Source organism: Dipodomys ordii, unplaced genomic scaffold, assembly GCF_000151885.1.
Source record: "Dipodomys ordii isolate 6190 unplaced genomic scaffold, Dord_2.0 Scaffold57, whole genome shotgun sequence".
In the NCBI taxonomy this organism is placed as follows: Eukaryota; Metazoa; Chordata; class Mammalia; order Rodentia; family Heteromyidae; genus Dipodomys; species Dipodomys ordii.
Window position 1 is genome coordinate 253,436 of NW_012267273.1, and position 16,740 is coordinate 270,175.

The following is a 16,740-nucleotide window of genomic DNA, read 5'->3' on the forward strand; positions in this document are numbered from 1 at the left end:
CACAATAAAATAAAATAAAATAAGATTAAAAAAAAAGAATCTCATGGACTTTCCTGCCTGGGCTGGCTTTGAACCTCAATTGTCAGATCTCAGCATCCTTAGAAGATAGTATTCAGGCAGAAGCCACCAGCGCCTGGCTAAAATCTTGTATTTTATACAGAAAATATGTTTCCCTGGCAAATTAGACAGTGAGCAAATAAATATAGGATCATATAAATATTAAATACAACATGTATTTCACTGAAATACATAATATATAATATACAGCATATATAGAGTATATATAGTATATAGCAATATAAGCATATATATATATATGCATTCGCATATACATATGCACATACATGTGTGCTAATCTGGCACCTCTAATGATCTGCATTTTTTATCTATTCTTGTTCTGCCTATATTATATTATCATACCTTAAGATAGCTATCAACTCTATTACTAACAGTAACACCTAGGGCAAATCACTTAACTGCTCCTTGATTATCTCTGTAATGCTGCAGATATACAAAACAATGCCTCTGTCAGTTGGCACCTACTGAGTGCTGAGTATTAGGCCACACTGGATAGGGCTGCCAGTAAGGCTATGATAGCCACTAAGACCAATGCTTATTTATGATCACATGTGCCTGAGGGCTGAGCTGTCATTTACAACCCAATGCTCTCATTTGAAAATATGAGAAGATGGAGTAAAATCCAAGTCCCTCCCCACTACTATGTATACTTTCCACTATTCCAGGCAGATTTAGGACTATTTACACTAGAATTTGAGAACGGGCAATATTCTGGACGTTAACTTTAAAGCAATCAAATATAAATGTGGAGCAGTTTTACTGGCTCTGGAAGAGTATGACAATTGGGTCCAATTTCTTGATTTTCCTTCAAGAAACCCACCTACAGTAGTAAAAACCAGTAAGGCAGAGTTGTGTCTTTCCAGAGTTTTCTGAGGGGAAGAAAGTGCCTGAAGTCCTGGGTACCAAGCAAATAAAAAGACTGGGTGATCTTCCCATTGTGGAGGAATTCAGAAGTGAAATTTTGCTGGAGGGTCCTGGAATCTCAGCTCTACCTTAACTCACTAATCCATTAGCATTAGCTGAATAGCTACATTAAGCCAAGCCCAGAATTCTACAGAGATGCAAATTGAGAGGTGACCATTGCTCTGCAGGCACATAAAGCCCCTGTGCAAAGCCTACCTTTCATCCCTCACTCATCCCTGAGGGGGCGAGGACACACACATCTGGTTGAAAAAGAAAGAGAGAGGAAGGTAGGGAGGAAGGAAGGGAGGGAGGAAGGAAGGAAGGAAGGAAGGAAGGAAGGAAGGAAGGAAGGAAGGAAGGAAGGAAGGAAGGAAGGAGGAAGGGAGAGAAGAAGGCAGAGAGGAAGGGAGGTAGGTAGGGAGGGAGAGAAAGAGAGAGAGGGAGGAAGGAAGGGAGAAAAAGAAAGGAAGGAGGAAAGAAAGAAAGTGATTCAAGCAGGCTTGACTGAGGTTGGAGACAGCAGATCTCTTAGGATTATTAGGAGGCCACTATTTAGAGCCCTTCATGTGTTCAGAGACAGGTGTGGAAAATAAAACAGATGGTCTCACTGGGTTACAAGTGCCAAAAGGTAGATTACACATGCATTTGGGATATGTTGTGCATTAGCCCACTATTACACAAAAACATTTCCATATTAAAGACATTCATATTACTACGGCTTTAGTGTTGTTTTAATTGCCTGTCTCTAGGGTTAATTTTGATTTCTTTTCAAAAGAAAGCATGGTCAATACATTAATTCAAGGAAGTAAAGATCTTCCCCTACCTCAGCCCCATCCCATCAATAACAGTATTATTTCTAGATATTAAAAATGATAATCCACCAATAATAAGCTTTCTTAGTCTGTTCCTTAAAGCAAAGGCAGCATTTGTGAGCAGTGATTTCCAGAGTATTACCAAATAAAAATGCAGTATGTGGAAATCACTTAAATCTTCTGAAACAAACTTGCAGGATGATCTCTGACTTCTGCTGCATTCTCTCAATTAATGGTCTACATGTTGCAATCCAGTGAACACTGACTTCATCAGAATAAACAAATTGGTAAACAAAGCCCAAGTGTGATTCTTTTCAGAAAAAAAATCTCAGTATCAACATATAATAGCATTACATTCAAATGATGAGGTACAAAATATAGTCCACTGGCTTTTTATATCCCTAGAAGATTTGGGGTTGATAGAAGCAGTTACTACTTGTGAGGAGGAAAAGATTGAACATATTAAGAAGTGTTAGAGGTTATGCAGCATCTTGAGAATTGAGAATGATTATTATTTAATGGAAGTTTCATTTGTTGAAGATGTAATAAATACCTTTTGAGAATCTACTAAGAATGCCTTGTGCCAGATACCACAATGTGTCCAATATATGTAATTTGTTGGTCTTACAACACATTAACAGTGTAATATGAAAGAAGAGTCAAAACCAGGCCTCTGGAGGTGGTAATAAAATTATTAGATAATGGTAATAACTATAATAATATTTCCACTTATTGCTCACTTTTATCTTCTGTGTACACTAATTGAAAGTTTTGAATCTTCCAGTGATAATATTACCAATAAAAGAATACAACTCAAATATCCCTTCCTTTTTTGTTCATCTCTTCTACATACATTATCTGTCAGTTTTTAAATGGTGTGTTTTCTATTTTTGTCATACCCCACAACCTTTCTTAACACCTTATATGGTCTATAGCCAAAGAGTCCATTGGCGCAATGACATTATTAGAAACTAGGCAATAAGACCCTTGGGTCTCTTTCATAGGCTTTTATTAGGGCTGAACCTGTTCTTAAGCTGAACTTGGCATTTAAAAAAAAGAAACATTATATCTCATAAATTTGGATCTCTTGAATTTTCTAGACCTTCAGACAGCCAGTTGCCACTTTTTTCTCCCTACCCTTCTGTCCCCTCCTCTCCCTCCTCTTCTTTTCCTCCCCCCCCTTTCTTTCACCCTCCCTCCCTTTTTTCTCCCTTCCTTCTCCCCTCCCTCCCTCCCTTCCTTTCTTCCTTCCTTTGGTCCTTTCCTTCGTTATATTCTCACTTGCTTAGTACATAATCTGTAATGACATAATCTATTTATTTGGAGATTCCATTAACACTGACTAAAATAAAATTCAAGACCAGCTGGGATTTTGTTGCCTTACAAACAGTTATTTGCACTATGCTTTCCTCCTTCTATATCAGTCTTAGTGATACAAAAAGAGCCCCAGATATTACCTTGTACTGTTATGTTTTCTGGACATGTACTAAGGTTTTGAAAAATAATCAATAGAGTACACCAATTCCCCCTTCCCCTAAAGTGGAAAAGAGAAGTTACAGTCTCAGTGAGGCTCCCATACTTCTTTCCTGTATGAACCCCATATTCTTGTAAATCCTGTCATAGTCCCACCAAGAGATCTGAGAACTCTAGGTCCATTGTGAGGCATGGAGTCTTTTTGAAAAAGTTTCTGAAGGACAGAAACACAGTATTCAGTAGAAACAGTGACATATGTCTCTTAGAAAAAAAATATGTGCATTTTGGCCCCTCATTACTGAAGTCAAACATTCTTCAACAGAGATCAACTGTGATCTGGTTGTGCTGGCAAAAGTCTCTGCTCTACCAAGGACATCATTGGGAGAAGCCATGGCAAAAAATATAGGGTAAGAGAACTACACTAGAAAACTAGCTAAGCTCGTGTCAGAGAAGTCTCATCTGTAGGTTTTAATAAGCATATTTATGTATTTTGATAGAATTTTGCAACCTTGGAATGGAGATATTTGAAGGGCACAGAGTTTGGAGTAAGCCTGTTTGCATGAGTTAGAACAAACTCACAGGCCTTGATGTAACTTTCGCTATAACTCAGCAGAGACCTAACAATGATGTTTTAATATTTTTCTTCCAAGCTCATCTCAAGTTCAAATAAAAGTCACTTAAAATATTAAATTTAGATGGTCAGAAAGCATTTTAGGAAACAGCACCCCTATATGCCATTACTGAGAAAGAGACAGCTCCTGAGTTCAAATGAATGAAAAAAATCACAAGAAAAAGCTGAGGCTACACTCAAAGCATTTGGTATCCCTGAGTTGTACTGCTCCACCAAGCATTCTGGTGAAAATGAGTTAAGTCAGAGTTCACACTGCATCTTGGTCAGAGCAAATTGAAGCAATCACACTTGAAAACAAATCCTTCACAAGCACAGTGAAAGTAAATGGCTAACCTTGAAATGTTCAGTGGGATTTGGCTATTAGAAGGAAAATAATGTAGAATACATGGCAGGGCATTTCAATGGCTAAGATTAAAATGTACTCTCTGTAACCCCTTCCATTGCTATTTTGAAATAAGGAACATAAAATCCAGTGAGGATGAAAACTTTCCAATGGCAAAAAATACTTTATATATTTAATTCTCACATGTGCATGCACATATCATATAAAATTATTAACATCAAATAAAACTTAGATATTTTCCCTTAGAATCTGTCTTTTTGTATATAGGGCACCTAAATAGATTATAAGAAGGTAGAGGGAAAGTTTTCTTTTTCCTTCCTACATAGGTCTTGTTAAGGATTTTTGTTTTAATCTTAAAATGAAAGAAGGATTTTCTTGTTCATAGCTGCAATTTGAGAAGGGCAATGTGGCTGCGGTGTGGTGGTGGGTGAGATTAAGAGTAATAGAGAGACTAGTTTAGGAGTCAGTTCCCTAGAATGGGCATGATACTAGAATAGCTGGTCATAAACCAAGGCATTTGGTTATTTTAAAGAAAACATACACAGAACTGATTAGGCATTTGGTTATTTTAAAGAAAACATACACAGAACTGATTAAAGGAATATAGATGTGAGAAGAAGAGGCTATAGGAAGAGTCAAGGTAACTTCAGCATTTCTAAGGTGTATGATCGTTACTGATATAACACAACAGAGTGGAGAGTAAGACAACAAACATCATTTTGAAAATGTTGTGGTATCCAGATAGAAATATTATATAGTAGTAAGTTAAATTTGGCGGACTTTGGAAAAAATAAGGAATATATATATGTATATATATATATATACACACATATGCATGTGTATACATATATATATATATATACGTGTGTGTGTGTATATGCATAAAGATTTCACAACATTCAAAATTAAAGCCATGGTGTGGATGACACCGTGGTGAGAAAGAAAGTAGAGTACAGGGCTGGGAAGGTGGCTCAGTAGTAGAGTGCTTGCCATGCATCCATGAGGCCCTGGGTTTGATTCCTCAGCACCACGTTATCAGAAAAAAGCCAGAAGTAGTGCTGGTAGTGCTGTGTCTCAAGTGGTAGAGTGCTAGCCTTGAGCTGAAGAGCTGAGGGACAGCTCCTAGGCCCAGATAAGAAAAGAAAAAAGAGAGTACAATTTTATCCATATGTCACTTTCTCAATGCCCCTGAGATGGTCTTCACAGGGTAGTCAAATTTCGTCCTTCACTCAATCCACTGAACTATGAATTTATATGGAAAGAAAACTTGGATATCATTAAATCTCATCTCTAACTTTCCAAAGTAAAGAAACAGAAGTTTTATTCAAGGCCCTAGTGACCCCCTGAAAACAAAAAACTAGGTCTTTTGGACCAATATTAGCGCGAAATGTCTCAAGGCAATGTTAACAGGAGACCAATGTAAGATTCTGGGTACCTAGAAGTCTGTATATTCTGGTCTATATTTGCTTGTTGTGCTGCAGAATCGCATGTATATGATACAAACTTCAAACCAAGGTGGTGGGGAAAATGGGAATAGGGTCTTAAGTTGGAGCCATGGTGTGTATTAGTGCATAATTGGGCCAAAAGCCAGACTTCTAGCCCATCCATTTGCTTCTCTACAAAACACAGATAAGCAATGATACCTTGAAAATTGTTAATATAACTAGGCTCCCAAATTATTAACTGTTTTCCTTAAAGATCTGATAAAAAATAGCAAAACGTTATTATTAAAAAAAAATCTCTCCAGGTGCCAGTGTCTTATACCTGTAATCCTAACTAAATCTCATTTGAGTATGGTGGTACCTGTCTATTACTCCAGCAAATCTGATAGCTAAAGCAGACAGATCATGAGATCAAATCCAGCCTATAGGCTGCATAACAATATCCTGACTCAAAAAGAAAACAAAATAAAAGGAAAAAAAGAACTCTCAAAAACTTCTCTAAGGCTTATTCAATTCTATTGAAACACTTAAATACTGAAAAGGCAATTATCCCTCCTCTCATCATCTTTAAGACTATCTATTATGTGCAAAAATACTCTTAAAACTCTACATAGCAGTCATGACAATGAATCAAAACTATGTATCCAAATAATATAAATTTTATAATATATTATCTAGAAATAAAACACAAAAAACACTATTTCAGTCTCTTCTTAAAAAGCAGCTGAATAGCTATGTTCTCAGATTTAATTTACTCCAATAAGATAAATAGCACAGTTAAAAAAGTCCTATCAAAAATGAACCAAATACCCTTAGAATGTGAAGCTAATCATTTCCTCTATTATTCATAAACTCATATACTCTGTCTGGATTTGAATCTCTATTCTGCTTACATTCAGAGTTCAAATACAAAGGATTTTCAGCAGATATGAGGTCATAGCTAGCTGTACCACAGATTTTTCAGATGAGAAGAATAAACATTGTATGTTACAGGATATGAATTTCAAGGGAAATAGCTATCATGCAATAATAAGACCTAAGGAAGGGATTCATTTAAAGAAAACCCTCAGCAAAACCTCAGAATACATTCTTAGCCTTTAAAGTCAATCCTTGCAATTTGAAGATACAATTGTGTAAAAGTTGTTTGAGCATTTCTGTGAAACTCATCTTCAGTAAAATTTGAACTTCATCATTTTTGATATTATGATAGTGCACTTCTGGTCAAAGCCCAGAGGTAGCTACCCTTGAGTGAGGAGTCTGGGAAAAATCATCCCCCAATGCATACCTAGCTGCACAGGACTCACTCATCTCTCTCCTCAACATGGCTTGAAGCATTTTACAAATAGTAATGTGCCCGACACACACACACACACACACACACACACACACACACACACACATACACACTAAATTAAAATAACAACAATGAAAGTCAAGAAAGAAAAAGAAAAGTAGATAAGTCAGTGATGTGTCAGGTGATTGGTGTGTCAAGTGATAAAATGTAAATGAAACAAATTTCTCAATGAACTTCCTGCAAACTAGAGAAAAAAATACAAAAGGGACGTCAACTCTAGGTCATGAATCAGAAGGGACATAGTTCCCTAAGCTATCTCTGCAGGTGGAAGGGGACAGGACTGATCCAAGGAAATCTCCATCTAGCATGGAGGGTCTGTCTAACCTTCTCCTTTGTCTTTGGACAGTGGAAATCAACAGTTCAAATCAGTAACTCCAACAAAAGTGAAGTTTCTCTTCAAATATTTTATTTTAGAATAAATTTATTTCATGCATTTCCTAAGCAACAATACATGAAGTAAATGTGGTTGTGACCTTGCAAGAAATAAAAAAGAATATATAAAATCTAACTTAAAAGTTTCTGCACCCTTATGCTGACCTTCAAAAAGTTTTTTATTTCTGAAGTTTAGAAGTTTGCTGAGCAAACTTGTAACATGTGGCCATTTAGACAGCTGTATGTTTTGGTTGAATATCTGTTAAAAGCACTTACACAGTTCTGCCACTCCACATCACTCAAACATTTAGTATAATCTATTTCTTGGCTAAAATACAAGTATTAGCTCTCAATATTCAGTAGAGTAACTGGAGTATAGAGTTTATTTAACTAGTGCCTGTTGAATCTTTGAAAATCCTAGAGGAAAGTACTGGTAATATGCATCTAAAACTAGCAGATGCCAATTTCATGTACACACTATTTTTTGTTGTTGTTATTTGTACTGGGGCTTGAATCAAAGCCTCACACTCAGCTGGTACTCTATCACTTGAATCATACCTCCAGCCCCGCTTTTTGCTGGTTATATTGCAGTCTAGCAAATTTTTCGGCTAGGATGTCCTTGAACCTACAGATCTGAGTAGCTAAGATTACAGGCATGTGCCTTTAGCAAACAGTTTATATACTTTTTATCTGTTTTCAAATACTGACCCATTGATTCCAGGCCAGACCTACTAAATTAGACTACTGCAGTTCAGGTTTGGAAATCTGTATTTTTACATGCTCTTCTTTACCCCAATGAATCTGTTGTACCTATGCTGCACTTAAACATTTGCTCCAACCCCAAATGTGAATTTCCCTTGTATAAAAAATTGTCTGAGCCAGGCGCTGGTTACTCAGGCCTGTAATCTTAGCTACTCAGGAGGCTGAGATCTGAGGATCATGGTTCAAAGTCAGCTCAGGCAAGAAAGGTTGTGAGACTCTTATTTTCAATACACCACTCAGAAAACTGGAAGTGGAGCTGTGGCTCAAGTGGTAAGTGCTTGACTTGAGCTGAAGAGCTGAAGGACAGCGCCCAGGCCCAGGGTTCAAGCCCCACAACCAACAATAAAAAAAATAATTGTATGCACACTTATTATTATAATTCTTTTGCGAATGTAAGGATTATGTGTCTAATATGTGTGAAGGGGGAAATCACTCTGTAAACTGGAATATTAACATGAGAAAAGTTTAAAAGAGGAAAGGAAAGCACAGGAAAGCAAAGGTGGGTACTCTATGGTGGAGGCTTAAATAGATGTGGAAAATGAGGGATGATTTCAATACTGCCATTTCCAGATGCGTGCTCCTGACAACCAGGACAAGGGCTGCTAAGCCACCAGATGCTGATTATGTTCTTCCTCATGCTCTCTGCATGTTTTGTTCTGTGTGCAAACATGGTTCCTCCCTTTCCCTCTACATAAGGCTCCTAGACAGCCCTAATGGCTTATGTCACCTTATGCCAGAAATGCATAAGCCCAGGCAAGGCCATGTGTCTAATCCCCCCCCCTTCCCTCCTTGAAATCCTAGGAATATTAACAGAATTCCAGGGGAGAAAAAGCTGATGAACAGGCTGTGCCCAGCATCCATGGCTAATCTTATCTCTTTGTTTGGTGGTCCCAGGTCACATGACATAGATGGAGCTGCCTGAGCTATCTCTGCAGGTAGTAGAGACAAACATAGTGGTGTGGCTTGATCCACAGTGTGTGGCTAGATCCACCCAAGGACATCTTCATCTACACTAGCATTGGAGGTTCTGTGCAAATACTCCCCTTTTGTCTTAGGGCCAAGAACATCAGCAGGTAGAAACCAACAATTCTCAAACCCCAAATATTAGAAACATCACAGTTATATAGCTGAAAAAAGAAACTAGCAGGGGAAAAAATAAAAGGGTCTTTGATGTGAATCCGGGTTAGAATCCCAGATGTTTTCAGGGGAATGGATTGCCTCAACCCTTTCTCAACACCGCTGCTTCCTTTGAGGTGGAGGCTAGTCTAACTTGGCTACATGGCACACGTTTACCTTTGAAGCATGGGTGCTACTTGGTGGAGCGAGCTCTTCACATCCCTCCCCAAAGCTGTTGACATCCTCGCTAGAGTGGTTGCTCAGGGTCTTGGCTTGGAAACACAGAAAGTAGAAGGAACTTTACATGTCAATCACTCCTTCTCCCCATGATGATTTAAAATTGAAATAATAACAACAAAAGCATAGATGGACTAGGGAGGGAGGGAGGTGCTGTGACTTAGGCCAGAGAGCAGAACAACTGGTCAGAGTTGCCAAAAGGGAACAGAATAGTCTCTAGAAGCAAGGGGGTCACAGATAGCCAGATACCCAAGTGATACCTCAAGCTCAGTCTAATCCAGCTCTCCCTCTCAAAGGTCAAGGATTTGTAAGTACACATTAGGTCCATGCTTCTTAAACTTCATTGTTAAGTTGGAAGATGTAATTTGGTGGACCAGTGGGGCTTTCCTAATATGTTTCCAGGTGATGCTTACAATATCTGTACCCAGAACACATTGATCACACATAGACCACAGAGAACATACACTGACAATCTGAAAAAAAAAATGTAGATGAACCATGTTGGAATCCTTTTGCTTTTATGGCATGGTCCCTGAACAAAAATAAAACCGGACTCCTGTCTCCAGTGACCACACAACCTTCCTTTGAACAATGCAAGGTTTCATTAGCATTGACACAAGATTCTACCAAAGCTGCTGGGCACCCGTGGCTCACGCCTGTAATCCTAGTACTCAGGAAGCTGAGATCTGTGGATCACAGTTCAAAGCCAGCCCGGGAAGGAAACTTGGTGAGAGTGGGAGGAAACTCGGTGAGACTCTTCTCTCCAATAAACCACTAGAAAACCAGAAGTGGTGCTGTGGCTTAAGCAATAGAGTGCTTGCCTTGAGCTGAAGAGCACAGGGACAGCTCCCAGGCCCAGAGTTCAAGCCCCACGATCAACAAAAAAGAAGATTCTACCAAAACTGATGAAGTTAGCAGATTGTTTCATTAGCAAGACTGCAATAGGATGTAGCAAAGACTCACAGTGAGAAAAACAAGAGCAGGAAGAGCCTGGTCAGTTAGAAACAGGAAGGAAATTGAGAACACCTTGATGCCCAGAGACTATGGTAAAGATACGGGAAGGAAAATTGCTAAAAATGAATGAATAAAAATCTATGAAAGTAAATAAGGATTGAGCTCATTATACTTTGAAATTATTATAAAGAGGCTGATGGGTGTCATACATCATACTGGAGATACCAAATCTACAGCAAAATATCTAATTCAATTATTAGATAGAGATAGATAGCTTTTGATAAGCTCCAGAGAACATAAAAGGAAAACCTGAAGTCAATCACATTAATGCATTATAACTTCAATTTATATCCTCATTTAATAGCTGCATTGTTACTTTATATTAATGAACAGTACAACAATTATAAGGTATCTCCAAGATTTATTCTCAATCTATATACTCAATTCTACTGTGCTATTAAGGTATTTATATCATCAATCAAAAATTCTGCCAACCGCATGTTGCTCTGGCATTGCAATTTGAAAAACTTAGTCAAAAATTTCAGACTCCAAAGGAGTAGATGCCTCAAACTTCATCCCAGCTTAATATGCTGACCAAATCATTTTTGTTTAGCCTCTTTATTCTTATAAACATTCCTGAGTTGGGGTAGCATTAGATCAGTCATGTCCAAGTGAATGGAGAAGTTTCCAGTACAACCAGAAAGCTTAGTGCATTTATCTACTGGATTCTGAAGAAGCTCAGCTTATCCCTGTTATTAGCCCGAGAAAATATCAAATACATCTTTTCATATTTGTGTTTAAATATAAGGTTTACCTGAGTCCATGGTTACAGTGACTATAATTTTCTTTAGGAGTGATGGACATACACAAAGTACCTGCCATAAGAAAGACAGCCTGGCATGGCTGTCCATGGCTGTAATCCCACCTACTCAGGAAGTGGAGGGAGATGTATCTCTGCCATATGACTCAAGTGGTAGAGTGCTTCCCTGGCATGTGTAAAACTCTAGGTTCAATGCCCAATACTCCCTACCCTACAAGCAAACAAACAAAATTTGAAAAAATAAAAGAAGAAAATTGTGGCCTGTGCCAAGGAGCTCTGGAGTTCCCTCCTAATCCTTCCTGTAATGTTTTCAGGGGGTCTGTTTTTACTTCAAGGCCTTTGATCCGTTTGTAGTTGATCTTGGTGCAGGGTGATATACAAGGATCTAACTTTAGTTTTCTACAGGTGTTTAACCAATTTTGCCAGCACCATTTACTTAAGAGGCTGTCTTTCTTCCATCCTATTTTTTTTGGCTCCCTTATTGAAGATTAGGTGGCTATAGGTGTGCAGGTTCATTTCCAGGTCTTCAGTTCTATTCCATTGGTGGGCAGGTCTGTTCTTGTTCCAATACAATGGAATTCTATACTTCCATCAGAAAGAAAGACACACCGATTTGTAAGGAAATGGAAGGAATTGGAAAAAATCATATTAAGTGAAGTAAACCAGACTCAAAGAAACATAGATCCCATGGTTTCCCTTCTTTGTAATAATTAATATCTGTCTAGAATAGTCTTAGGAGAAGAGCAAAATAATTCAATAGCTACCTACATATGACCATATAAGATGGTGCAAAGCAAAATGAACTCCAAGACATAAACACAAGAGGTTTTTCTTTGTTGTTGTTGTTTTTAATGTACTATGTGATTTTTTTTGTTTCTTTTGTATGTTCTTCCCCCTAAGGTATATCTTCTGTTGTCACTGTATTTGATTTTGGTACCCTAGTATTGTATATACATCTATTTGAATTAGGGAAGAGAAGGGGAACAACAGAATGGTGAGACAAAGGACAAGGGGGGGAACCAATGCAACAGCGATATACACAAGATAATACATTGGAAATGATCTGTACAATTTGGGTGGGGGTTAGGGGAAGGGAGAGTAGGAGAAAATTGAGAGAAGCTGTAATAAGGTTGACAAGAAATGTACACATTACCTTACTTATGTAACTGAAACCCCTCTGTACATCACCTTGACAATTAAAAAATTATCCCTAAATGCCTTTATTTTTAAGGATAACACTTATCTTCAAGACTAGAGTGAAAAACTATAAATTTCTGCAAAAGTTAAAAAAAAGGAAAAGGAAAAAGAAAGGCAAGCCTGGTATAATTGTGTATACCTATAATAGGAGTAAGAAAACAGAATAGATTTGGACATTTACCCAAATAATCAATCACAAACAAGGCCATACCAAACCTGTCAGGACAACCATGTTTATAGCAGCATTATTTACCATAGCGAAGATATGAAACCAACCCAGATGCCCCTCAGTAGATGGATGGATCAAGAAAATGTGGCATATATACACAATGAAATTCTATGCCTCCATCAGAAAGAATGATATCACCACATTTGTTAGGAAATGGAAAGACTTGGAAAAAGGTATATTAAGTGAAGTAAGCCAGGCCCACAGAAACATAGGTCCCATGGTTTCCCTTGTTTGCAATGACTAGTACATGTCTAGGACAAGCAGAGAAGGTCAAAGGCCATGTACATATGACCACATGAGATAATGTTAAGCAAAATGTACCCCAAGACAGGGGTACATTTTTTCTTGCTTGCTATTGTTTCTAATGTACTTATAATGCACTATGTGATTGTTTTGTTTCTTTTGCATGTTCCTCCCCCCACGGTATAACCCCTGTTTTCACTGGATTTGATGTTGCTGTTCTGCATCTTGTGTATACATTTTTATATCAAAAAATTAAAATTTTAATGTAGCATCTGTACACAGGGAAGTAAAACCATATCTAAATAATGGACCACTCAAACCATTTCCTTCTGCCCTTGGCTTTTCCTTCTTCTTGTCATTTTCTCACCCTATTCTCCAATATTCTGTTTTCAGATACTTTTTAGCTTGTAATTTGCGGAGGGGAAGGGATACAGCAGAATGCTGTAAGTAGGGATGCAGGTTGATCCATTGTGACTACTAGGTGTACAGGCCACTATGCTGAAAACGACTTTACAATGTCTGGGTGTGGGGGATATGAGTAGTTGGGGTGGTGGGGAGGGAAGTGATGGTAGGGGAAAACAAAGGAGGAGGCAACAATGCTCCTTATGAAATGTACGCATTACCCTACTCATGTAACTGTAACCCCTCTGTACAATATTTTTACAATAAAAATACATGAATGAATTTTAATTATGAAAATTGTATCACCATAAAACTATTATTTAAAATTGGAAGTAATAAAAAATACTCATAGGGAAAAAGAAAGAAAACAGAAGTGTGGAGTTATAGGAGGAGGAAGAGGATATGGATACAGCTGACTACAGAATGAAAAGAATTTAACAATGTGCGTGGTCTAAAGTAGATGGTGGATGTGCAGGCACATGAAAGTGAGTTAAGGTAATTTGTACTAATTAGTATATATCTAGGATAATCTTAGCAGATGAGCAGAATAGCTCAATAGCTATGTACATATGACTGTATAAAATGATATCCATGACATGATCATGAGAGGTTTTACTTTGTTGTAGTTTTTAATGTAGTATGTGACTTCTTGTTTCTTTTGTGCTTTCCCCCCCCCCTATGATATACCCCCTGTTGTCACTGTATTTGATTTTGGTACCATGGGTATTGAATATACATTTATCTGAACTAAGGACAAGGGCAAAGTTATGCAACAGTGACAATATTTTGGACAAGACAATATTTTGGAAATGATCTGTACAACTTGGGGGAAGGGGATTGGGGTGGAGGGAGAGAGGGAGAAAAATGAGAGCATGGATAATAAGTTAGATAAGAAATGTCCTCACTTCCTGACTTATGTAACTGTAACCCCTCTGTACACCACCTTGACAATAAATTTTTCTAAAAAAGAAAGCGAGTTAAGGTAAAATAAGAAAGCACATGTGTATTAGAGGGAAGTATCTTATTGTACCTGCCAGCTACTTTCCCTTTCTTCTCTCTGAGATCAACACAGCTATTGTAGCTTGCTTACCTACTGCTTCTTTTGGTCCTGGTTCAGGAGGAAACATGGCAAGATCATTGTACAGGAGGAGTCCCACTAAGGCCGCCCATTCATATGCAGCTTTGCCTCCAACTCCCATCACTAATTCCACAGAGGCTTTGGCCCTTCTGATCTCAACTCTCCCATAAACCATGCTGGAATACAGCAGACACTCTCCAATCCCCACGGCAGCCCCCTTCATTGCCTCCTGGAGTCAGAGCACAAGTGTTTTTGCCACCGTTTTCTCTAGGGTTCATGTATTCATTTCTAATCAAACCTATTTATTTTTAGTTTTTCTGTTTCTAATAATGATTTCTTTATTCCCTCTGTCACACAATTATAAACAAACATGTTGAGCCATATTTTCTTTTCATCTCACACACCAAGTTATCCATTAAATCCACTCATGTTTGCTTTTTGATTCCTTCAGCACCTGGATGTAGGAATTATGATACCCACTGTGTTCCCACAAAAGCCTCCTGCCTTTCATAGCAATCTAGCCCTCACTGAATGTCGTTAATACAAGCACAGTCATCACAGCATTGAGATGTAAAACGTTTGCATGGTGATACAAAATGTTAGAGTCTGTATGTTTCTCTCATACAATGATATTGTTGGATTTCAGACACTTTCACATTCGGTCCATTTCCATTTACCCTCTCTCTCTTCCTGCCCTAGCAGCCTGCTCAGCACTGCAAGCACAGCTACATGGGGCCCATATCATACATCCTAATGTATTTTCATAATTTTTTTAGTATTTTTACTTTTGTCTGTATAACTAACAGAGTAAGGCTATGAATTTTGGATTTTATGTTTTGTTTTACTCTTATTTCTACTATGCCAGGAGATAAGGAACACAACATGGGTGTTTGTATGTAGTTATTAAATAAGCAGTTAGAGAGTTTCAAGAGTAAATGGCTAGAATAAGTTTTTTGGATAGATCACAGCTGCTGGAGAAAACAGAGCTAAGCGGAATGCCTACTTACCAGAGAAAACGCTAGGAATCTTAGACAGAAAGCTTTTGACAGTGCGGATAGGAATTCCATTTTTTTCATCTTGCATGCGTGCGATGACATCTTCCATCTAAACAACAGAAACAAAATCAATAAACACTTTAGAGCTTTTGCAAAAAGACAGTTTTCACAATTTCAAATACTCATCTTTCCAAACTAAGAAGAGTCACACACTCTTACCTGTCTTTATTCTTGTCTACTAATATTTTAAAGTCTGATTATCAGGAGTTGGAAAAAATAGAAAGGAAAAAAAATATGACTGTTTTAGGGTGACTTAAGCTATAGTAAAAATTCTGATTTCTTTAGACAGTTCTTGGATTTAAATTCAGTGCCTAGAGCTTGTTTAGTTGGAAGCAGGCTTCTGCCCTTTGTGCCATGCCAATAACATCACTTTTTGCTAGTTATTTTGGAGACAGAATCTTACAGACTTTTCTGCCTAGGCTGGCTTCAAACCTTTATCCTGAGTCTCCTGAGGAACATTGTCTCCCTCTGGGGTTCATATTCTATGGCCATAAAAGGTGAGATAAAACTATTTATTTTTGAAGTTGTCACAAACCAGTTGTATGAAATTCATGGGACTCAAGTTATCTCTACTCAACTCAGAAGCAAAGAAAACAGAGGGCTTAAAAGAACATGGATTACTCTTTAAGAAGAAGGTTCCAATAATTTGGTTTAATATTTGAGTTCTACAAGTTGCGTGAAAAAATCAAGACAGATCGCCAGCAACTACCTGTTCTATTTCCCAGTGTGAAATGAAAACAAACACACAAACACACATATGCATATACACAGATGTCCATAGACGCATAAATATATGCACACATGCACACACACACACACACAATGAACTTCATACCGTAAATTTCTGCCTTATCAGCAGATTCCCCTCCTGTCTTTCAACCTTGTTAGTATCCTTTTTAAAAAAATTATATTTATGATTTTATTTGACTTATTTTTATTATCTTTAAGTGGTTGTACAAAGGTGTAAACAATCAAACAAATCAATTTATAAATACAATGAATCTTGACTGACATCAACCTTTTCATCATTCTCTTCCATTCCTTCCCTTAATTTTTCTATTTTCATAGAAAATGCATTAAATAAATATGATGACTGCATTTTGGTATATTCTTTCGTTTTGTTTTGTTGTTTTTTTTTTCTGTGTGTGAAAATACCGTACAGAGGGGTTACAATTACATGGGCAAGGTAATGAGTACATTTCTTATCAAGCATTGTAGCCTCCTCCTTTGTTTCCCCTT

At 37.7% G+C, this 16,740-nt stretch overlaps 1 protein-coding gene across 5 annotated transcripts in view; it reads right to left on the minus strand.

The window, feature by feature from the left end:
- The window catches only part of Rgs7 (regulator of G-protein signaling 7), a 445,190-nt gene that overhangs the window by 191,156 nt on the left and 237,294 nt on the right, over window positions 1-16,740 (minus strand). For all 5 annotated transcript variants that reach the window (XM_013021755.1, XM_013021753.1, XM_013021752.1 and 2 more), the window contains exon 3: window positions 15,454-15,550. In XM_013021755.1, coding sequence (XP_012877209.1) covers window positions 15,454-15,550 — 97 coding nt within the window. The remainder of the gene's footprint in view (window positions 1-15,453; window positions 15,551-16,740) is intronic.